At 47.2% G+C, this 23,133-nt stretch overlaps 1 protein-coding gene across 3 annotated transcripts in view; it reads left to right on the top strand.

The window, feature by feature from the left end:
- Positions 1-958: 958 nt before the first annotated feature.
- PWWP2A (PWWP domain containing 2A) overlaps positions 959-23,133 on the top strand; it is a 31,888-nt gene continuing 9,713 nt past the window's right edge. The window contains exons 1-2 of one of the 3 annotated variants that reach the window (XM_089769532.1): positions 1,748-1,874; positions 7,874-7,898. In XM_089769532.1, coding sequence (XP_089625658.1) covers positions 7,876-7,898 — 23 coding nt within the window. In that variant the 5' untranslated portion in view covers positions 1,748-1,874; positions 7,874-7,875. Of the gene's footprint in view, positions 1,875-2,336; positions 2,407-7,873; positions 7,899-23,133 lie in introns of those variants that run through there. The other 2 variants (XM_075900201.2, XM_025178496.3) reach the window with 2 other exon arrangements.

The raw sequence follows: 23,133 nt of genomic DNA, 5'->3' as shown, positions 1-23,133 counted from the left end.
TAAAACATTAGATTCAGGTAATTACTTTACCACGTATTTCACTCTCGGCCAATGGTTTATTCCCTGTAATTGCATGAGGGATGTGTGTTAAGTTTTACAAATTACATTCGTGCTAAGCATCTCTTCTCTGTGCTTTCTTCTTTCCAATATCTACTTTTGTCTTTTAACCTTCCAATTGTCTCCTCCACTTCATCCCTTCACATCCATGTCAACTTACCAAACTATACAGTAGTGTCTGATTTACAGCATTCCAAGTTTGAATCTGGGGAAGAATGACTAAAACTAGCAGTTTTCATAGTTTTGGGGCAGAAAAGGCTAGTGTTGATTGAGCCAAAGTGTATATTTATCATTTGCTTTTTTTCTCCTTTCTCTTTTCTTCATTTTTGTTTTGTGTTTAATATAACCTTTTAGAAAATGTTATAGTTCTTTACTGATTTGGCCACCTGTTTTTGTGTCAATATTTTTTCCTTCTTTGTTCCTATTTCTCTCCATTTCTGGTCCCTTTTGCAATGAATCTTGCTCATCCTCCCATTGTGGGCCCCTTGGAACAAGAGTTGGCAAGATCATTATTATTTGTGCTGGGGCAACCTCTGAGTCAGAATCAGAAGGCCAAGGTGCTAGGTTCTGTATGGAGATGGAGAGTCTCCATCCCAATAAGCTCCCAGTTTTGAATTACCTTGAGCTAACTCCCTCTCATGCAAGCAAACTAATCTCACACCTCTCTAACCTTAACGCCCGCCTCCCATCCCCGCCCTTTCCTGCCGCTCACTCAGAAACCTCCCTTTATACTGAACTCCTGATCTAAGGCGCCTCTCAGTGTGACGGACGTAACTCTGCACCAATTAGCAGCCTCTCAGAGGGCTTAAGGCCGACGGGAAGCGTCCCTGCGCCAATAGGAAAGCACAACTGCCTCCAGCAGCAGGCTCCTTTGATCTTTATTAAACTCAGCCCTTTCTTCCTCTTCCCGACCCCTGAATGGACGGAGTCGCAACTAGCCAATGAGAAGTTTCCTTTCGGCTCGATGGACTTTCCTGCTCTCCAGTAGGATGTGAGATTCGAGCCACAGCCACCAATGAGGTGTGAGTGATACACTCAATGGGCGGGCTCTCCCTCCCAGGCGGGCGGAGAAGGCCGCGGTTATCGATCCCGCTGCTGGAGGGAGGCGGCCGCGAAGCAGCAGAGAAAATGGCGGCCATGGCTGCGGAGGCGGCCGAGACTGCAGCGGTGCCGGGTGACGCGGGAGCGGGCGAAGCCGAGCCCGAGCTGGAGCCCATCCCAGGCAGCGAGGCCGGCGCAGACCCCCTCCCCGCTGTCAGCGAGGCCGTGGAGTCGGCCGTGCCCGATGGGGACGAGGCCGACAGGGCAAAGCTCACTCTGGGGGAGGCCGAGGAGCCGCCTCCGCCCGTAGAGCTCGCCCGAAGCCCGGCGAGGACTCAGGAGCCCCAGCGTGAGAGGACAGACCCGGAGGACGCGGAGCTGGGTTCGCCCCAGGCCGAGCCCAGAGGAGCGCTCAGCCCGGAGCCCGAGGACGCGCCGCAGCCCTGCCCGCCGCCTGCTGGGCACCCTGAACTTCCCGAGGAGAAGCCGCAGCCCTGCCCGCCGGCTGCTGAGGGCCCCGTGGAGCCGGAGCCCGGGGAGGAGCCGTGCCGGCCGGAGGAGGAGGAGCCGGATGCTGCTGGTGCTGCAGCTGTAAAGCCGGAGCCCCCGGCCGCCGGCTCCCCGGTGTCCCCGGCCGACGGGGCGGCGGAGCCTCCGCTTCTGCCTGGCTCGGAGGTGCTGGTCACCCTTGACCACATCATCGAGGACGCGCTGGTGGTGTCGTTCCGGCTTGGAGAGAAGCTCTTCTCCGGGGTCCTGATGGACCTCTCCAAAAGGTGAGATGTCGCTGGGAGCCTGCCCGAGCCCCGCCCGGCTGGGAAAACCGCTGCTCCCGGCCGGGGGAGATCCGCCCTAAGGGGAGATCCCCGGCCCGGGGCCCTCGGGGACTTTCGCAAAGGGTGATAGCGGGCCTGGACTCCGCAGGTCCCTCTCAGCCGCCTCCTTCCCTCCCCTTTGAGAGAAGGAATTGGGGGACCCAGGCTCTGTGCAGAAGTCACTAGTCTCCATCCTTCGTGGAGTTAAGAGGCAGGGTTCTTGGGGCCATGTTACCCCTTAAGCTCTGTCTAGTCGTGAGAGGGAAGAGAAACTGCCCCTTATTAATTACTACCTGTCTGAAAAACCCAGCCCTTACAGCAGCAGGCTAAGCCTGAGGCCTGGCTATGGTGAGTAGTAACGGTGCCCCAGCAGCCTTGTTGCTTTGAGACAATACCTAACAGCACCTTCTCCGATCGACAGCTGTGATGGGGATGTAGCCTCTGCTGCTGCCACACACGCTTTCTGGTCCTCTGGCCTACTACTGGGTTAAAGGTAAGGGAAAGGCCTGTCCCTTTTAAGTAATAAATACAGCACAAAACGGGTCCCTGACCAACAACCTCCGTCTCCTCCCCTCGTTTTGTTTTTCTTTTTTTACAAAAGAGTTATTGCTTGTGGGAAGTAGAAAATGAGATCAGCAGGAAGAGCACATGGCCATTTCTTTCTAACTCAGGATTCATCTGGGCCTTCCTAATACTTCCCTGTTAGTAACAGTCATGAGTTTGAGCTATAGAGAATTGACCTGATCCTCCCCAAATAGATATGTTCAGATCCACAGTTTCATTTTGGGTGCTCATCTCTGATTTACAACTTGCATTTGTCAAGTCACTTTGTATTACTGTTTGGATTTCAGCAGTCTTCAAATTGAAGAAACTTAAACAAAAAATGGTCTTTAAGGTGCTACTAGACAAAACATGTAGATAGAAGTGGGTTTTGCCCATGAAAGCTTATGATACAGTCTACATATTTTGTTAGTCTTTAAGGGGCTACTAGACTATTTGTTATTTTTTAAGTGTTTCCTGTTACAAACTAACTTGGCTACCCCTCTGAAGCTTTCAAATTGAAGGTTATTGGAGCCCTGGTAGGTTTTCTGATATGATTGCTCCTTGTGTCTGGGGAGAGGGTTAGTCTTCCTATGAACCAAACTTTCTCCTCAAGGAACCAATGTCCTCCTAGTCAGTCTGGACCCAGAGAGACAGTTTTGTCAAATCCAGCATTTCAGGAAACTTTGAGCGGAGTAAAAATTGTTTAAAAAAAAAAAAGTTTGTAATGATATAAATATCTCCTTTCTTTGATGTCTGTAGTTTGATACTTCAACATAAAGCAAGTACAGAGCAAAGTGAAAATAGCCCAATCATTCTCACTACCTGTGCTATATGAAGCACAAAAAGTAAACAACATAAACCTTGGAAAACAGAATTGCAAAAGTTCTTACTTGGAAATTCAAAATAGTGGTCATGACAGAGAACAGGCATCAGTTTTCAGAGATTATTTACCTTTGCAGTCTCTGTTCTCAGCGCTTCCTTTAGAAATGGGGCAAATGACTTTGTGCATGCTTTCTCTGGGCTCAGTTTGCTTGTTTTATGGGGTTGATGTTTAAAGAGGTTTATGTCCTCTACATTCTGTGAACCTGTTGGAAACATCTTAAAGGATCATGGAAGCTAATCATACAACTCTGAACTTAACCAGCTATGGTTTGAAAAGCCTTTATTAAATTGATTTCAGACTGATAGTTTAAGTGCACACACTTCAGTATTTCACACTAGAAAATTCACAAAGTGGTGATGGACCATTCAGTTACTCACCTATTTAATCTCTGTGTATATAAAAGAAACATTTCCTGTGGGACGACTCAGTCAGCATCCCCTCACTGTGTCCACAGGAGCCAGGCCCCACCCACTTCCAGCCTGCCCCTCCCCGTGCTCACCTACAGGCTGGGTGTTGGGGTTGTCTGCCCTCCCCATCCCAGTGGCCAGGGTATGGCTGGAGGGAGTCATAGCTGCCGCAGCCTGAGCCCAACTCCCCCCCCCCCCCCCCCCCTGTTTCTGGTGCGGCCTGTGCCCAGCCCCTCTCCTGGCTGCCCAGGCAGGGGTAGATAGACTGGGACTGGTGTAGCCTGGGCCCGGGCCCGCTCCTGGCTGCCCTGGGGGGGGGGGGGGGCCAGAAAGACCGGGACTGGTACAGTCTCTGCCTTGCCCGATGGCATAGGGGATGGGGGAGGCAGAGCTGGGGCAGGCAAGGCAAAGAGCTGGGGCGGGCTGGGTGCAGGGCTGAGTCCCTGGTGGCTGGGGGGCAGTGGGTAAGAGCCAGGACTGGCCGGCCAGGAGTGGGCAGGGGCCAGGGTGGCTCGGCCCTGTTCCCTCCCCAGCGGCCTGGGATGGGAGGGTCAGGGCTTGGGTAGCCTCAGCCCCAGGCCCTCCCTATCTGAGAGGGAGTTTGGTGAGTAGCAAGCAGGGAATACAGTTCCCTAGCTTTTTCATAGAATCAAGCTGGACAAGACCTCAGAAGGTTGTCAAGTCCAGCCCTCTGCCCAAGGCAGGACCAATCCCAACTAAATCAACCCAGCCAGGGCTTTGTCAAGCCGAGACTTAAAAACCTCTAGGGATGGAGATTCCACCACCTCCCTGGGTAACCCATTCCAGTACTTTACCACTCTCCTAGTGAAATAGTTTTTACTAATGTCCAACCTAGGCCTCTGTAACTTGAGAGCATTGCTCCTTCTTCTGCCATCCATCACTACTGTGAACAGCCTTTCTGCATCCTCTTTGGAACCTCCCTTCAGGAAGTTGAAGGCTGCTATCAAATTCCCCCTCACTCTTCTCTTTAGCAGACTAAACAAACCCAAATCCCTCAGTCTCTCCTCATAGGTCATGTGCTTCAGCCCCCTAATCATTTTGGTTGCCCTCTGCTGGTCCCTCTCCAATGCGTCCACATCCTTTCTATGGTGGGAGGCCCAGAACCAGACACAATACTCCAGATGTGGCCTCACCAGAGCCGAATAAAAGGGAATAATCACTTCTCTGGATCCGCTGGCAATGCTCCTAATGCAACCTAATATGCCATTAACTTTCTTGGCTACAGGGCACCCTGTTGACTTCTATCCAGCTTCTCATCTGCTGTAATCCCCAGGTCTTTTTCTGCAGAACTGCTACTTACCCCAACCTGTAACTATGCTTGGGATTTTTCCATCCCAAGTGCAGGACTTGACACTTGTCCTTGTTGACCCTCATCAGTTTTCTTTTGGCCCAATCCTCATTATATTCTTTTGTGGATCTGGAGTTCAGACCCTTAGATTTGCTGGTTCTCACTGTGTTCAGTCACTTGCCATTACATTACTCTGGATCTTGTGTGCAAAAACAAAAAATACTTGCATCTTAATCACTTACTTTTGACTAGTGATAGAAATGTAGCCGTGTTAGTCTGGGGTAGTTGAAGCAAAATGCAGGACAATGTAGCACTTTAAAGACTAACAAGATGGTTTATTAGATGATGAGCTTTCGTGGGCCAGACCCACTTCCTCAGATCAAATAGTGGAAGAAAGTAGTCACAATCATATATACCAAAGGACTTTGGTATATATGGTTGTGACTACTTTCTTCCACTATTTGATCTGAGGAAGTGGGTCTGGCCCACGAAAGCTCATCATCTAATAAACCATCTTGTTAGTCTTTAAAGTGCTACATTGTCCTGCATTTTACTTTTGACTGAGTGCATTCCCTCAGATGTACATGTCCGTGACTTCTGGCTATAAAAATTCTCACCATGGAGGAGCGGCCACCTTTTTGATTTCTGATATCCCTTTGAGACACAAAGCCAAATACATAGAAGCACTGTGGATCCATATGGATGAGAAGCTGCCGCTTGATTCTTTAGTAGTGCAGCTTCAATGCATTTATGCTTCCAAATTGCCCCAAAACTTTTGTTAAAGGTAAGAGAAAGTATTCATCCAGAGTTTTTGGTGGAAAGCTTAGTGTTGTATTACTACTTATGGGCTGATGAGGGAATGATGCATGTTCTGTGTCTGTCCCTCTGTCTGTGTACAATGGATGGTCCCTCTTTGGGTGGATATGGGAGGTAAACTTGCTAAAACCAAAGGGATGAGAATTGGACTTCTTTACGTAAATACTCTGCAATGTCTTGCTAGTGTGTTACGAATGTATGTGAATTGGCAAATGAGTTCTGGATTCAGATCATGAAAAGAAGAAGGAAGTACAGGCAGTCCCCAGGTTACGTACAAGATAGGGACTGTAGGTTTGTTCTTAAGTTGAATCTGTATGTAAGTCGGAACTGGCGTCCAGATTCAGCCGCTGCTGAAACTGACCAGCGGCTGACTACAGGAAGCCCGAGGCAGAGTTGCTCTGCCCCAGGCTTCCTGGAATCAGCCGCTGATCAGTTTCAACAGGCTGAATCTGGACGCCAGTTCCTACTTACATACAGATTCAACTTAAGAACCCCAGGTGTCCCCAAGTCAGCTGCTGCTGAAACTGACTAGCAGCGGCTGAATCAGGACACCTGGGGCAGAGCAGCTGGGGTGCTGCCTGGTTGGTCCAGTAGCGCTGAGAGCGGCGCTGCGGGACTAACCGGCAGCGCCCCAGCTGCTCTACCACAGGCGTCCAGAGAAAAGCCTAGTCTGCTGGGGGGGCGCACTAGCTGCGCCCCCTCTCCCCCCTCCCCCCAGCAGACCAGGGAGATGTGGGCGGCGGGACCGAGACGCACCGCGGTCCCGCCGCCCGGGTTCTCTGCGTCTCCCTGGTCTGCTGCCCCCCCCCCCCCCCCCCAGCAGACCAGGGAGACACGGAGTAGCTTTTCTCGCCCTGGTGGACGCGGGCGGCAGGACTGCGGCGCGTCTGGGCGATCCTGCCGCCGGTGTCCTCCAGGGTGAGAAAAGCCCCGTTCGTAAGTAACCCGGGGACTGCCTGTAATAAGTTAACTTTAGAAATGTAGTATGTACTTAGAATGTTTCAGCACTTTAACAATTAAGATTTTTTTAAGATAAAACTTAACTTCTGTGCTATTTTTGTCTTACTGAATTAGTTTATCTAGATTCTTAGGTTTGGTGGCCTATTATTGCCTTAGGACAGTGCTGTCAGTATCAGAAAATGCTGCAGGCCACTTCACTTTCTGAGGTGTATAATTCCTGTAGTAGAATTCTTTTAAAACCCTCAAGGCTACGTCTACACTGGCATGATTTTCCGGAAATGCTTTCAACGGAAAAGTTTTCCGTTACGCGCATTTTTTGGAAAAGCGCGTCTAGATTGGCAGGACACTTTTCTGCAAAAGCACTTTTTGCGGAAAAGCGTCCGTGGCCAATCTAGACGCACTTTTCCGCAAAAAAGCCCTGATCGTCATTTTCGCGATTGGAGCTTTTTTGCGGAAAACAAATCTCTGCTGTCTACACTGGCCCTTTTGTGCAAAAGTTTTTCGGAAAAAGACTTTTGCCCGAACGGGAGCAGCATAGTATTTCCGCAAAAGCACTGACAATCTTACATGAGATCGTCAGTGCTTTTGCGGAAATTCAAGCGGCCAGTGTAGACAGCTGGCAAGTTTTTCCACAAAAGCAGATGATTTTGCGGAAAAACTTGCCAGTCTAGACACAGCCCAATAGTTTTAACTAAACTCTTTCCTGGAAGTATCTGTTTACTGAATTTTGCAGCTTTTTTTAGGACTTCGGAGAATTATTACACTGTGGGAGAAACTTAAACCAAAAGCCCTATAAGTTCTAACATAAGTTCACTTGAAACTGAGGAAATCCTAATACAGAAAAAACATCCATTGGTGCTTTGATCCCACCAGTTCATCTACATTTGTGGAAGTTTTTCTAAACCTCCCCAGTGCAGACATGGCCATCGCCTAGAAATCTGCTTCTCCTAGAGATCATGACTTTCATAGGAACTGACATATTTAGGAACATTTTTTATAAGGATAGAAAAAGCTAATCTAGTCCACTTTTTTTGTTTTTCAGTGATGACCAACATCTTCAGTTACAGGTGATAACCTATTCATGGTGATCACCTTATGCTGTGCAGCATGAGGATTAAATAGCATTTATATTCTAGCAAGTGGAAATCAGACTGGTGTTTCCTCATTGTGATATGGCAGTGAGTTTGAAGGTTAACTTGTGTGTTTAAGAAAAAAAAAAAAATTTACTGCGGGAAATGCATTGCCCTTTTACATTTTAGTGCTGTCACTTCTATTGTGGGATGGAAGCACAGCCAAAATGCCTTCATCCAATTTTGTTGTTCTATGAACCTCTGCTACTTCTGTTTCTGCTGCTGAAGTGAAATGCTAGCCTTTGTATTTTTTCCAGCAACGTTTTAGATGAGGTCAACAATGCATATATAAAGGAATATTGTCAATTACATTTTTAAATCGACAAACATTTTTTGTTTGTTGAAGAAACACCTTTAAATCATATACCCTATATAAGTTTTCATGGCCCTCCTCACGGTAGTGCAAATGCCCTAATAATTGATTTTTATCCATACGGTGTACCTGAGAGAGAAGATGTATTATACCTACTTTTACAAATGGGGATCTGAGGCACAAAGTAATTTAGTAGCTTCTCTGTGGTTACACAGGAGGTCAAAAGTTGATCTGGGAATTCAGCCATTGTATTGGTCCTAGCCCAATCCCCTTGACAATTCTAATAGAACATTCTTCATACTCAGGACCTAGATCTTTTATTAAAATGAGTTTTTGTATCGAAGCTGACATTCTAAAATATCTTATGGGAAATTTAAGATCAAGCATCACTGAGACCACTCTGATCTGCTTACACTCCTGCCTGCTGCTGATTTTTAATTCCAGTAGTACAGTTGCCTATAAGCTCCCTCTTGCATCTCTTGACGAAGATAATGCTTAAGAGCTCCTCCCCAGTGCATAAGTGGTGGTGGTATCCTAATGCATGAAATGGGAAGGGCAACTGACTATCAAAAACAAACTGATCACGCACATGGTGAACTTGGATAGAGAGATTTTCATGAACATTGTGATTATAGCAATATCAGTTGCCATCTGCAAAAGTTGTTGGACAGAGTCTTCTTTTAAATTAATGTATTTCTAAGCATGCAGATGTATTGGTTTCTGATACCTGCTATGATACAATGCTACCTGTTGGCTCAGAATTGCTTCAAAGCTCACACTGCACCTGAAGGAAGCAGGTGTATAACACTTCTACATCTTAAGAGGTGATGCAAGAGTTCTTTCATCATTCTTGAATGCCATTCCAGGATTAGGGATGTTAGTGGGCAATAGAATAGTCGACTAATTGCATGAATTCTTAGTGGTTAGTCAACTAACCTGTAGTCCCTGGGAGTGGGGCTAGCAGCCAGTGCGCTTCCAGCCCTACTCCCAGGAAGCTCTCTGCCACTTCACACTGCTTCCTCTGCATCAGAGGCAGCAGTGTGGGCTGCCAAGCGGGAGCCGGTTGGCAACGGGTGCTCGGACTGGCTGCCTGCTGCTCTGTGTTGCTGCCGCTGCCCTGTGCTGCTGCCTCTATACAAAGGCAGCAATATGGGGTGGCAGCAGCCCCTGGCAACAGCACGGGGGGAGGGGGGGAATTCCGGAGCCGGTGGTGGGTGGAACCTGCTTCTAAACTGGCTCCTCCCAACTCCAGTTCCTCCCTCCCCCTCCCCCTCCCCCCCCCCCCCCCCCCCCCCCCTGCCTCTGATAAGACTAGGCTTATCAGTTAATCATCTAGTTGACTACTCATTGACATCCCTATTCAGGATTAAAAACTCCCTTGGGCTGGGTTGTCTTAGATTTTTTTTTTTTTTTTGGTACAGTGAAGTTTTAATTTGCTCCTTATGTCTAGTTGACTTTTAATGTTTTCTTGTGAATGATCATAGAATTTTTAACAGAGAGCTTTTGTTCCTAGCCCTGGTATTTCATGATTTACTGAACTTTGGACATTACAATTCTGCCATAGTAATCTTTTTCCCTTTTTTAAATTTCATGATGATAGCTCTGGAAAGAACCACCATGAGAGCTAGAAACCAAAATCTTCTACCATTTGAAAGCCTGCGATACCAACATTCAGAGAAGAGAGCATTTCATCTCTAGAAATCTGAAATAATGTCGGATAGTTCTATGAAAAATGGCTTTTGGTTGGGAACAAGATGGTATATTAGAATGACTTTCAAAGCAGAGTTGTCATGTAATTGATCTAGTTGGTTTGACTGAACCGTGTAAAAAATCTTCAACTTCTCTTGTAAAATTACTGTTGTTTTGTTCTGGTGTTCTCTCACAATATCGCAAGTGGTTAGAATCTTAGCTGCATCTGATCACATAAACTGATCATCATCTCACTGGGGTCTATACCACCTTCTGCATAGGTACGTGAATTCACAGTTGGTTAAATTGTTTTAACACTAAACTAAAGTGAAAAATATGCTTAAACTTGAATCTTTCACTATTGGGACTCCAAGGTTTAGTAATGATATAGGTAAACTCTTCAGATATTTAACCTGGCTGTCCATGAAGAGGTAAATAATTTTTTTCAATCAACTTCCTTAAACCAGTGTCACTTCTGTTCAGTACAGTACTGAAAAATTGTCTAAATTCCATGTTGTCTTGAACAGTTGTTTAAATTTTTGCATGGGAAGGAACTACAGTGTAGGTCAGGGTGGGCAATACTTTGTGATCCGGGGGGGCCCACTCCGATAATGTGGAAAGTGGTTGAGAGCCGCACTCTTCCATGATTAATGGAGGAGATGCGGGAGTCTAGGGATGAAGATTGGGGTAAGGGAGGAAGCTTGGGTGAAGGAAGCAGTTGTGACCTAGGGCACTGGACTGAGGTGCAGGGGGGTTGGATTGTGACCTAGAGCAGGGAATTGAGGTGCAGGGATTTGGGTTGTAAGCTGGGGCAGGAGGGGACTATGACCTGCACCCTTTGACCCGTACCCCATGCCCTTTAACCTCTGACCCCTATAGCCCATGCCAACACCCTCTTGCCCTGTGACCCTGCCACTCCCTCATCCAACACCCCTTTGTCTCCCCCCCCACCCATCCCAACACTTCCCAGAGCAAGGCTGCCCCCCTATGAAAGCGTGGCTGTTACTGCAGCACAGACAGGGGATGCAGCTGTTGACAGCTCGTGCACTCCCTCCATTGCACTCCCTCCCTCCCCAATTGCGTCTTGTCCCCCCCCCCCCATGGGTAGGGGTGGAGAGTGGAGACCCAATTGGGCCACCGTTACTGAGGAGGGAGGAGAGGTACCTCCTCCTGCTGTCGCAAGTGGCTGTGCAGGCATAATGCTGAGCCCCAGCTGGCTGCTGTTAACTGGGGGGGGGGGGGCAGGGGGCAGGAGGGAGGCGCCGTCCCAGCCCTAGTGCAGCCACCGACAAAAGTGGCCATGTGGGCATGGGGACCTGTCGTTTGCAGTGCATGTGCTCCCTCCTTCTTTGTGCCCCTTTGTTCCCCAAGTATGGAGGAGGGAGGAAGGCACTTCATGCTCCACTTCCTCTTGTGGTGCCTCAGCCATAATACGATGGCTGCCAGAGCTGAGTCACTGTGAACAGCTGGCTTGAGCTCTAGCAGTTGCCATGGCCAGGCAGCAGTCCGTGGCCCTGCAGTTAGGAACTGCTGCTCTATAGTACTGTTTTTCCTTCCTTATCTGCAAGGTGTCATGAAGGGTATGGCTGCAGTACAGTGTAAATTGGTATAAATTATGTCACTCAGATGTGAATTAGTAACCATCTTGAGCGACATAACTTACGCTGACTTGAGTACTGTTGTGGGCGGCACTGTATTGGTGGGAGAGCTGTTCCTTCCCTCCCTCCATATAGCTACTGTGGCTTGGAATAATTAAATAAAAGGAGCCATTGGATTAGAGCAGCTATGCAGAGAGTTTACAGTAACACTTTATTGTAGCCATAGTTTAAGAGTCAATCTTTTTTGTGACTAAAAATATAAAAACAGGCAGCAGTTCTTTAGAATTGTGAAAAAGCCAGATACGAAAAGCTATTTAGGAAATGGCCACAAAATATAAAGTTTCTCTGTAGTGACTGTTCTCCTCCATAAATGGGCTGTTGGGTGCTATTGTAATGCAGATCATTAAAAAGAATTATGGGGATGTCAGTTGTGATTGAATTGAGTTCTCAGTTAAAGTAGAAATTCTGTTATTTATGTACTTGTCTCCACTATGGGGTGTGCAGTGATTGATCCACCTGCAGTCGGGGAGTCAACAGGAATCTTTTTCTGCTGACTCCTCTTTCTTCTTCCCCCTGCAGATAGACCCCATGATAAGTAGATTTTTAGCTACATCGCAGCTTCACCTGCTAGCGTAAATCAAATTGTCACTTAGATCGACCTATCCTGGTAGTGTAGATCTGCCCTAAGAAAATTACAGCATGTTTTCCCCAAAAGCTAAGCACTTCATCCAAGTATAGAACAATATTTTTGGAAAATCAAATCAATCAAATTAAAATGAATTTTAAAATGAATCTAAGGTGTACCCTTTATTTGACTGCTGTCTGAGGAGTTCCGCTGTTTCAAAGAGGGGTTTCTAGTAGGGAAGTAAGGGACTAGTTGGGTAGCTTATTGGGTAGTTGAGTCGACTACTTGTATTCAAAGGCAGTGAGGAGGAGGGACTGCTGCTGTGAAGCAACCCCTGTGTGGGGGAGGTCCCAACTCGTTGCTGGGACCGCCGCGCACATGGGCTGCTGCCAGCTGGGCACTCATCCTGGCTCATTCCTGGCTTGCACCAGGTGCAGGACCAAACCATTTAAAAGGCAGTGGGAGCTGGGCAGCCACACGGGGGTTTGGGCCGGCAGCTGGTGCAAGCCGGGACTGGGTATGGCTGCCTATGGAATAATGGAGTAGTTGATATACATTCTAACGACTGCTTGATTATTTAAATACATGTCTCTTAACGTCCCTAGTTTTTTTTGCTTCAGGTTTGCACTCTACGCTACCAAGTTTTGCTGACAAAATTTATGGCAACACCCAAACGTCATCAAAACAAAAATCGCCAGAGGGTGTTCACATTGTCAGCAGTGGAGATGTGAACATGTAGCAGAGCACACAATTAACCAATGAGCCTGGGCTCCTCCGTCAATCCTAATGGTTACACGCTGTGGCCCTCCCCCTTCCTCAGTTGCTTCTGAATCTGAGGCGGAGGAGTGGTATGTATGGGGAGCTGGATTTTTAAGCGGGCTCCCTGTGCATGCCAGCTCTCCATGAACCTTCTGTCCCCTCTCCCTGCCTCTGATACAGGGAGGGAGGGAGGACAAACACATATTGGTTCCCAGGGAGCTGCCTGCCCTTTCTCCTCCCTCTCTCTCCCCACTGCTGCCTGTAAATGTGTAGCCACTGTAAATGTCAGCATTTACATGTTTACAAAAATAAATGCATTTTAATATCCCTAGTCAACAGATCACATACATATTGGGGACACCACCATCAACAGACTGAGCAGTATGTATTCCACACTGCAGCAATGTGGGAAGGCAGAGTTGATCCCACTGGAGTTCTCCCACAGCCTCATCAGCTATGGTCTCGATACATCCTTTGTCGCCCTCTTCCGTGCAGCAGCTGCCTGTCTGCTGCTGTGCTCCTAGTGTAGGGTAGAACAGGAGCATTCCAGTGATTTGTTGTTTGTTTCCCAAACAGAGCAGCTCACTTAGGGAGAAGGGTGCATCTCTGCATGGCAGCAGATCAAAACACTGAGCATAGCCATCAGGAAGGTATTGTGGGATACTGGGGGAAGCCAGTTCTGTTGACAAAACAAACCGAATCTACACAGGTTAATCCACAATAAAGGAAAGGGAAAAGAACAAAGCTTCTCGGAGGCTTGGAAGTTGGTTGCCAAAAGGCAGTTTTTGGTGACAAAACTTGATAGTGTAGACACAGCCTTAGTAATACAACTTCTAGCTGTTTTTATGTCAGTGTTTTCTTTTGGTGGTCAGTGAGTTTCTTGCCTGTCATTGTTTGCAGCTGCAGACCCAAAGGTGGTTCTGTGGGTGGGAATTTTCCAGTGAACGAAACTGATTGCCTTGAACAAACGGGGAGCTACCAGTATGCAGGTGCAAGTGGTAGAATGTTTTCTCAAATTCAGTGTGCTATGTGAAGTAGGGGTGTAAAATCCCATTTAATTGGTTAACTGATTAAATGGGGACAGAGGCTGAGCTGGATCACTCCTCTGCTGCAACAGGCTGCATGGGGCTGGACCATCGCCCCATGTCATACAGGGTGGAGGTCTACTCCAGCCCCCACTGGTTAATCATAACTGGTAAGCTTCATCCATTAAAGGTGTTGCTTACTGGTTAACCATTCACATCCCTAAGCCCAGTCTTGACCTTCAAAAAACCCTATTGAACATTGATCCAGGTCCTCTGAGAGATGTAATTGTTAAGGATGTCAACATGTAGATGACTACATGATTAACCAATAGTCTGGGTTTATCAGTTAATCCTGTTGACTACATGCACTGCCCCTCCCAGCAGCCTCTGTATCAGAGGCAGCAATTGGGTGGGGGGTATGCTGTGAGAAGCCAGCTTACGAGCAGGCTTCTCACAAGCACCAGATCCACCTGCCTTCCTAGCCCCCGCACTCCTGCCTTGGATAGAGGCAGCTGTGTGGAGGGGAAGGGGGGCAGGTGGAGACAATATGTGCAGGGAGCTGGCTTTTAAGCTGGCTCTGCGGACCTGCCTCCCCTTCCCACCTCCCCCATCCCACCAGTTCCCCACAAGCTGTCTTCCTCAGTAGCACCAGCTCCACAGTGCCACCTTCCCTGTCCTCTGGGGGAGGGGGAGGCTGCTGGGAACCAGTGTGTCTCCACGTCTTGCTGACAACAGAGGCTGCTGCTGCAGAGCAGCCTCTGTCTGTGGGGGGGCTCGCACCCCTGCAGGCAAAGGTCCATCTAGCCCAGTATCCTGACTGTTAGCAGTGACCAATACCAGATGCCCCAGAGAGAGAGAACACAACAGGGAATCATCACGTGAGCCCTCCCTGTCATCCAATTCCAGACAAACAGGATTTGGTCCCAGGACAGACCCTTGGGGGACCCCACTAGTTAACTCTCTCCACTCTGAATACATACCATTTATTCCTACCCTTTGTTTCCTGTCTTTTAACCAGTTATCACTCCATGTAAAGACCTTCCCTCTTATCCCATGACAACTTTATTTAAGAGCCTTTGGTGAGAAACCTTGTCAAAGGCTTTCTGGAAGCCTAAGTGTACTATATCCATTGGATCCCTCTTGTCCACGTGTTTGTTTGACCCCCTCAAAGAACTCTAGTAAGGCATGATTTCCCTTTACAGAAACCGTGTTGAGTTTCCCTCAACAAATTATGTTCATCTATGTATCTGACAATTTTATTCCTTACTATAGTTTCAAATAATTTGCCCAGTACTGACATTGGACTGACGGGTCTGTAATTGCCAGGATCACCTCTAGAACCCTTATTAAATATTGGCATCATATTAGCTATCTCCCAGTCATTAGGTATGGAACCCGATTTAAAGGATAGATTACAAACCACAGCTAATAGCTCACATTTGAGTTTTCAAAATTCTTGCATGAATGCCATCTATACCCAGTAATAGAAATGTAGCCGTGTTAGTCTGGTGTAGCTGAAGCAAAATGCAGGACTATGTAACACTACATAGTCCTGCATTTTGCTTCAGCTACACCAGACTAACACGGCTACATTTCTATCTGTTCTGAAATGTGATTTGTCCTTTTTCATGTGTTCATTTTTTTTAATTGTATCCTTTGGTATATATGGTTGTGACTATTTTCTTCCACTATTTGATCTGAGGAAGTGGGTCTGGCCCATGAAAGCTCATCATCTAATAAACCATATTGTTAGTCTTTAAAGTGCTGCATAGTCCTGCATTTTGCTTCATCTGTACCCAGTAATTTGTTACTGTTAAGTTTATCAATTTGTTCCAAAACCTCCTCTGATACTTTAATCTGGGACAATTCCTCAGATTTGTCACCTAATTCCGAGTAAAATATTTTTTGGTAGTCGACTGGAGTATCGACTTTCCCCCTCTCCCCCCCACCACCACCACCTCGCTGACTCTGTTGGCGGTGGGGGAAACAGGAGACAGTTCCCCTTAGCATTGGCTCTATGGTGCTGCCCTCTCCCGCTGCTCTACCAGAGCCAGTGTGGGGGGAGGATAGGGGAGGTAGCTTTAGCAGCAGCCTCTGTCTATGGCGGCCCAGGATGGCTGTGTGCAGGGACTGTTCCGGCAGCAAGCCCTGTCCATGGCTAGCCCTGTTTGCAGCGGTGTCGGAGCAGCCTCTGTGGTGGACTGGGCTGGCCGTGGACAGAAGTTGCTGCCGGACAGGGTTGGCTGCTGGACTCAGCACGAGTCAGGACCGAGCAGTCTCGGCTCGTGCTGGTCCCAGATGCTGCGCTTCTTAAATGTAGTAAGAGCCCAGTAGTTTCCAAGTACAAGAAGGATTCACTAAGTCCTGCTCATTAAGTAAACCTCCATGGCATCATGCATCTTTTTAATAGTTGTGTGCATATGTTCAGTCTAAAGAATACTATGGATGAGTCCTAAATAGGTTCATAGTTGTAGAGGAGCTTCTATAACCTGTACCCACATTTTCTGTCTTCAGTCTTGATTTAACTCGCATACAGGCTAAAGCTTGAATATTTCATGTTCTTGTGGTAGGTCACTCTTCTTGAACAGAATGCTGAAAGTGTACATCACTGGTTTCTCCTCACTACCCTTTAGAGAATTTGAATGTTGATATGCTGATATGATATAATTTCATTTATATTTTTTCTATAAGTGAGAAACTTGCAGCTTTTGGTTTTTACTGATGGTGCTTATCTAGTATATACATAATTACAGATGTCCATACAATTGGCCCTAATTGTTCATTAACTCTCATAGCTCACAGGACTTGTACGTTATAAGCTTTATATACTTAACCAGTGGTGACTTCAAAAATTTAGTGACATGGTAAACTTGGTAATTATTTTAAAAGTAAGATTGATTATGCTCCAGTAATTTTTCCTTATTTTGATTGTGCCCTATTTCTGCTACATCATGTTTGAATCATTCTTTGTTCTTCTCTAGGATTGCAAAATCTCCTTTTTTTTTGGTTTTTTTTTTGTTTTTTTGTTTAACCATCCCCTCATATTCTAAGCCAGTGTTCCATAAACTGGGGTCTGTGGACCCTTGGGGAGGCAGATGATCTGTGTGTGCTGCTGTTGCCTCTGCCCCGAGTGCCAACTCCACAGCTCTCATTTGCCAGGAACTGTGACCAGTGGGGGCTGTACCTGCAGGCAGTGGCAGTACGGGGAAAACCCAATGGATCCTACCTGCCTGGGAGCCATTCCCAGAGGGATGATATGTCAGTTGTTTCCAGGAGCCACAGGAGATAAAACACTGCTCAGTTGAAGCCTGCACCCCAAATCACTGCACCAGTCTAGAGTCTGCACCCCACAGGAAAAGGGGGAATGGAATGAGCAGGAAGATGGGGCCTCGGAGAGGGTTATGTCAGGTCCTTGGCCTTGGGGAAGGGAGTAGGGTAAAGGGTGGGGAGGAGCGAGGGGGAGAAGGGGCTTAAGGGTCCCTGAAAAATTTTAAATCAAAATGGAGGTCCTGGGGTTGCTATAGTTAGAGAACTGTTGTCCATAGCACACAGGATCCTTACCAGAACTAATGGCCATGCACTTGGTTCATAATCTCAAGAGGCTGAAATGATCTCTGACTGGTGTGTCAAGCTAGTTTCTTACTTAGATGATGCAGTGCATTGCAGTGAAATGTTAATAAGAACAGTGAAGTCTTCCCTCATCTATATACTGCTGAAACAAGGGGACAGGCCCTAGTTCCTACTGTCACACAGCTTCAAGCCAGTGTAACCAGCCCTCTTGCTGGAATTCTTTGGTAGGTGGCATGCAGTAGCATAGCATTTTCTGCAACAACCCCTTCCTGATGTAGGTGGCTTTTTTTAACTTCTTGTTTTGTTTTTGACAGAAAGGCCTGGAACATCTCTTGGAGGCTCATATCAGCCTTTTGTAATTGAGAGCAGCTGCTGTGAATTATGCCAGGCCTGGGCTATTGCCTGTTTAAATACCTTTTGCCCTGTGCCCTCCAGTTGTGTTTGGCACAGAACAGACTCTAGTGTAGGGTGGGTAACCTTTTTTCGGGGGAGGATGGTGTTGAGGCTGTTGAACCACATAAAAATAGGTCAAGAAGGCCACTTACAAGTGTGTGTGCACACGCACACCAACTCCCCACCCAAAAAAACCCCTTTCTGTTCTCAAGTGAGAAGCAAAAAACCCCCAAAACCCAAAATAGCCTCCCCCTCACATTCAACTCGGAATGCCATGACCTGCCCCATTCCAGCCATTTGATGCCCATGTTCCAGCCCCGTGGAAATAGCCAAGGCTTTGGGCTTCAAGCCCATGTGCAGAGATTTGCCATGGGTCAGATTAAATTAAGCAAGGTGCCACATCCAGCCCATGGACAGAAGATTGCTCACCCCTGCTCTAGTGCAAGATCTTTCCTGATCTGCATGTGAGAACCTAGGATGTAATTGTAGGTTGTCTAATGTCAAAATGAATGAAAGGAAATCTATAGATTATTGTCCCATCGACAATATTAATCACTTATGGTTGGAGTCATGTACCAAGAATAAACTGTTTTTTGTATTTAGCAGATCATAGAAACTGGTAACTTCTAGGGATGACACTGTTTAGTACAAAGTAATGCTGTATCTGCGACATGGACTCTTTTTTAAGCAAGAGCAGGGATGGGCAAAAGGGCCTCCACTGGCTGGATCTGGCCCTGCCGCTCCCCTGCCCCCAGGCCAATCAAAGGCTGGGGGAAGCATGCGGTTGACTCGTTCAGCTGGCGGTTGACTCTCAGCACGGTGCTCCCTTACAGGGCAGGGAGTGAGACTTCCCATGCTCTCCCGCCCCAGACCCCAATTGACCTGAAGGCAGGGGGAGCACCTGAAGTTTCCCGCTGCCAGGGGCTCGTGTGCCTAGAGGGAACCGCCAGCTGTTTCTGAAGTGACCCACATCTAAAACTATTGCCCACCCCTGAGCAAGAGCATTCCTTGCAGAGTTTTTCCATTGTACTTGGATATGAGAACAAACTACAACTATTGGAATGTTTGCCATTTTATGTGTGTTTCAAACTGAGTGATTAGACAGGCCTTGTGTATTTGGTATTGGTTGTTTTAAAAAGGCAAACCTTTACACTTACAGGATGTACTTTAGTTGAGAGCATAGGTCAGTCAGTAAAGGTGATTCATGATGTCAAGATTAATCTGAAGAATGGTGATGCTCTTTTCATCTTTGAATTATTATAGTAGCATTTTTCTTATGATCCTGCATCACCTTTGCTAATACCATTTAACCAAAACACTTTTTTTATACAACTTGTAAACATGTAGAAATTCTTCCACAATTTAAAACAGTTTGCTTTGTTGTTTGAAACACTCTAGTCTACATAATGCGAAGAAACTGAGTGAAGTAGAAAAACTTACTAGAGGAGGGGGAATTTGTGGCCTGTGGGCCGGATCCAGACTCCAGATTATGCCAGGTATGGGGGCAGAACCAACTCTGCATGCTACAGGGAAGCACTCCCTGCAGGCACCATCCTCTCATCGCTTCTATTGGCCAGAAATTGCAGCCCTATAGGATCAGTGGAGGGGCGGTGCCTGACCCACACAAAGACCACCCCCTCTTCTCATCCCCCCCCCCCCCAAGACACACACCTTCCAAAGAAGCGGCACCAGATCAGTGTTACAATTCCATGCCTTCTCCCATGTTGTGGTCAATACGCTTAGGACATCATGCATTGCAGCAGAGCTATTTATACAATTAATAATAGAGGATGAAGACGTGAATGTGGGCGATAGTGGTGAGAGGGACACCAGCGAATTGTCAGACCTTGGGGTGCCACAGATCTGCTGTGCATCGCAGGACATCAATTTTGGGCAATGGAGATGAGCAGTGAGTGGTGGGACCGCATTGCCAAAGGTATGGGATGAAAACCAGTGGCTACAGGACTTTTAAGATGCATAAAGCAAACTTCTTGAAGCTGTGCGCTGAGCTGGCCCCTGAATAGCGACACAAGGATATCTGAACTGGAACTACTCTCTTGATAGAGAAGCACGTAGCCATTGCTTTGTGGAAGCTGGCAACTCCTGATTACTACTGTTCAGATGCAAATCAGTTTGGGTAAGGAAGTCTCCCACTAGGGCAGCACTTATGCCAGTGTGCAAGGCAATGCATCACCTCATATTTTGCGGTGTAGGCTTGTTACTGGGAAGTGTGACATTGCAAAGCCAGCCACTAAAATGGGCTTTCCATATTGGTGGGACAATCAATGATGCACACATTCCCATTGTATTGCCACTCCACCTTACTTCAGACGTGCACAGGCAGAAATTGTGGACGTGCACAGGCAGAAATTGTGGAAAAACAGCATTGCTTCCGCCGATGTGCACAGGCAGAAATTGTGGAAAAACAGCATCGCTTGCCTGGTAAACTCAGTCGTGAAGAACGCAATGCCATCCACAGCCTCCGGAACAACTCTGACATTATAATCAGAGGCTGACAAAGGAAGTGCTGTTGTCATCATGGACAAGCCTGACTACCTAAAGGAGGCTGCCAGACAACTCTCAGATACCAAATTCTACAGCTCTATTTCCTCAGATCCCACTAAGGAATACACTAAAACTTCATCTACTCATGACACTCCCTACACAAGCACAGGAACAAATCGACACACCCTTAATGGGCACCTGCATGGCCCCACAATACGCCAACTTTTTTATGGCTGACCTGGAACAACGCTTCCTCAGCTCTTGTCCACTTATGCCCCTTCTCTACCTTTGCTACATCGATGACATCTTCATCATCTGGACTCATGGGAAGGAAGCTCTGGAAGAATTTCACCACGATTCAACAGCTTCCACCCCACCATCAACCTCAGCATGGACCAGTCTACACGGGAGGTCCATTTCCTGGACACCACAGTGCAAATAAGTGACTGTCACATAAACACCACCCTATACAGAAAGCCTACCAACCGCTATGCTTACCTGCATGCCTCCAGCTTTCATCCCAGAAACCACATGATCCATTGTTTACAGCCAAGCACTGAGGTGCAACCGCATATGCTCCAACCCCTCAGACAGAGGCCTAAACCTACAAGATCTTCAACAAGCATTCCATAAACTACGATACCCACACGAGGAAGTGAAGAGACAGATTAACAGCCAGACGTGTACCCAGAAGCCTCCTGCTACAGGACGAGCCCAAGAAAGAAACCAACAGAACACCACTGGCCATCACCTACCGTCCTCAGCTAAAACCTCTCCAACACATCGTTAGTGATCTATAACCCATCCTGGACAATGGTCCCTCACTTTCACATGCCTTGGGAGGCAGGCAAGTCCTCGCCCACAGACAACCCACCAATCTGAAGCATATTCTCACCAGCAACTACACACCGCACCATAATAACTAACTCAGGAACCAATCCATGCAACAAACCTCGGTGCCAACTCTGCCCACATATATACACCAGCAACACCATCACAGGACCTAACCAGATCAGCCATACCGTCACTGGTTCATTCTCCTGCACATCTACTAACGTAATATATGCCATCATGTGCCAACAATGCCCCACTGCTATATACATCGGCCAAACAGGACAGTCCCTACGTAAAAGAATCAATGGACACAAATCTGATATTAGGAATGGCAACATACAAAAACCTGTAGGGGAACACTTCAATCTCCCTGGACACGCAATTGCAGATCTAAAGGTAGCCATCCTGCAACAAAAAAACTTCAAGACCAGACTTCAAAGAGAAACTGCTGAGCTACAGTTCATCTTCAAGTTTGACACAATCAACTCAGGATTAAACAAAGACTGTGAATGGCTTGCTAACTCCAAAAGCAGCTTCTCCTCTCTTGGAATTCACACCTCCAGATCAGCTACTAGAAGTGGGCTTCATCCTCCCTGATTAGATCCACCTGGTCATCTCCAGCCTGATTCTGGCCTGCATATTTATACCTGCCTCTAGAAATTTCCACTACATGCATCTGACGAAGTGGGTCTTTGCCCACGAAAGCTTATGCTCCAACACTTCAGTTAGTCTATAAGGTGCCACAGGACTCCTTGCCCCCTTAGTTCAGAGTCATAAGGGGCTCCATGGGGCTTCAAGAATTTATGGATCACCTTGGGCATTGCACAGACCTAAATGTGGGGTGGTCTGGAAAGGTGCACAATGCATGCATTTTCATGAACATTGGGCCATTCAGAAAGCTGCATGCTGGGACCCTTTTCAGATCAGAAATTTACCGTGAGGGATGTGGGAACGTCCATAGCAATCCTAAGTGATGTGGCTTAGCCATTACAGCCCTGGCTTATGAAGCCTTAAATGGGGCATCTGGACACCAGTAAGGAGCTGTCCAACAACAAGTTACGCCTATGGTGCATGCTTGTTGAATGTGCCTTTGACAGATTGAAAACTAGATGGAAGTCTTTGTGGCAGGCTGGACCTTTTGGAGGATCATATCCTCATTGTGGTAGCTGCATGCTATTACTTGCATAATCTGTATGAGAATAAAGGTGAAGAATTTGGCCATGAGTGGAACAGTGAGATGCTGTGCTTGCACACACTTTGAACAGCCAGACACTCGTGCAGTCAGAGGAGCCCAAAGGTGGCCATGAATATTGGTGGCTGTGAGGAACCACTTTAATAGTGAGGGTCACTGACAGTGCTGTGTGTTGGAGTTGCTTCTCAGTCTCATCCCACTACTCATCCTGAGCAGGGCATTCCTATGAAACTCAAGGGATATGTCAGGCTTCCACAGAGGCCAGAGTGATTAGTGTGGGTCATTTCACACACATTTAAAAATGTCTGTCTTTCAATCAGGACATTCGGTGGTAAGGGATGACTAGGATTATTGGAAGACCTCACAGTGGTGTTGAAGTCCAGTGATTAAAGTCACAGCTACTTTCATAGGGAGTGGAATATGCTGGAGAAGAACACTACTTGATTGTTAGTGTAAGCATGGAGGGAGGGTTATTGGATAAAGAATTTTGCATGTGCAGCTATGGAGGCGGATGTGTGAGTACGGAGGCATGATTGCTGTGAAAAGAGTTCTGCTTTTGGAGAGTGAGGCCTCTATGTTCACTCTACATCTTAATGAAACACTTAAGCATCTCATTTAGCTCTTCCATGAGCTTTAGCCATGTGCTCAGTGGTTTGTGTTCTCACTTCA

The sequence above is a fragment of the Pelodiscus sinensis genome, chromosome 16, assembly GCF_052426305.1.
Source record: "Pelodiscus sinensis isolate ZL-2025 chromosome 16, ASM5242630v1, whole genome shotgun sequence".
Lineage (NCBI taxonomy): Eukaryota > Metazoa > Chordata > Testudines > Trionychidae > Pelodiscus > Pelodiscus sinensis.
The sequence above is the reverse complement of the archived record's forward strand: the minus strand, read 5'-3'. Positions and strand labels throughout refer to the sequence as shown.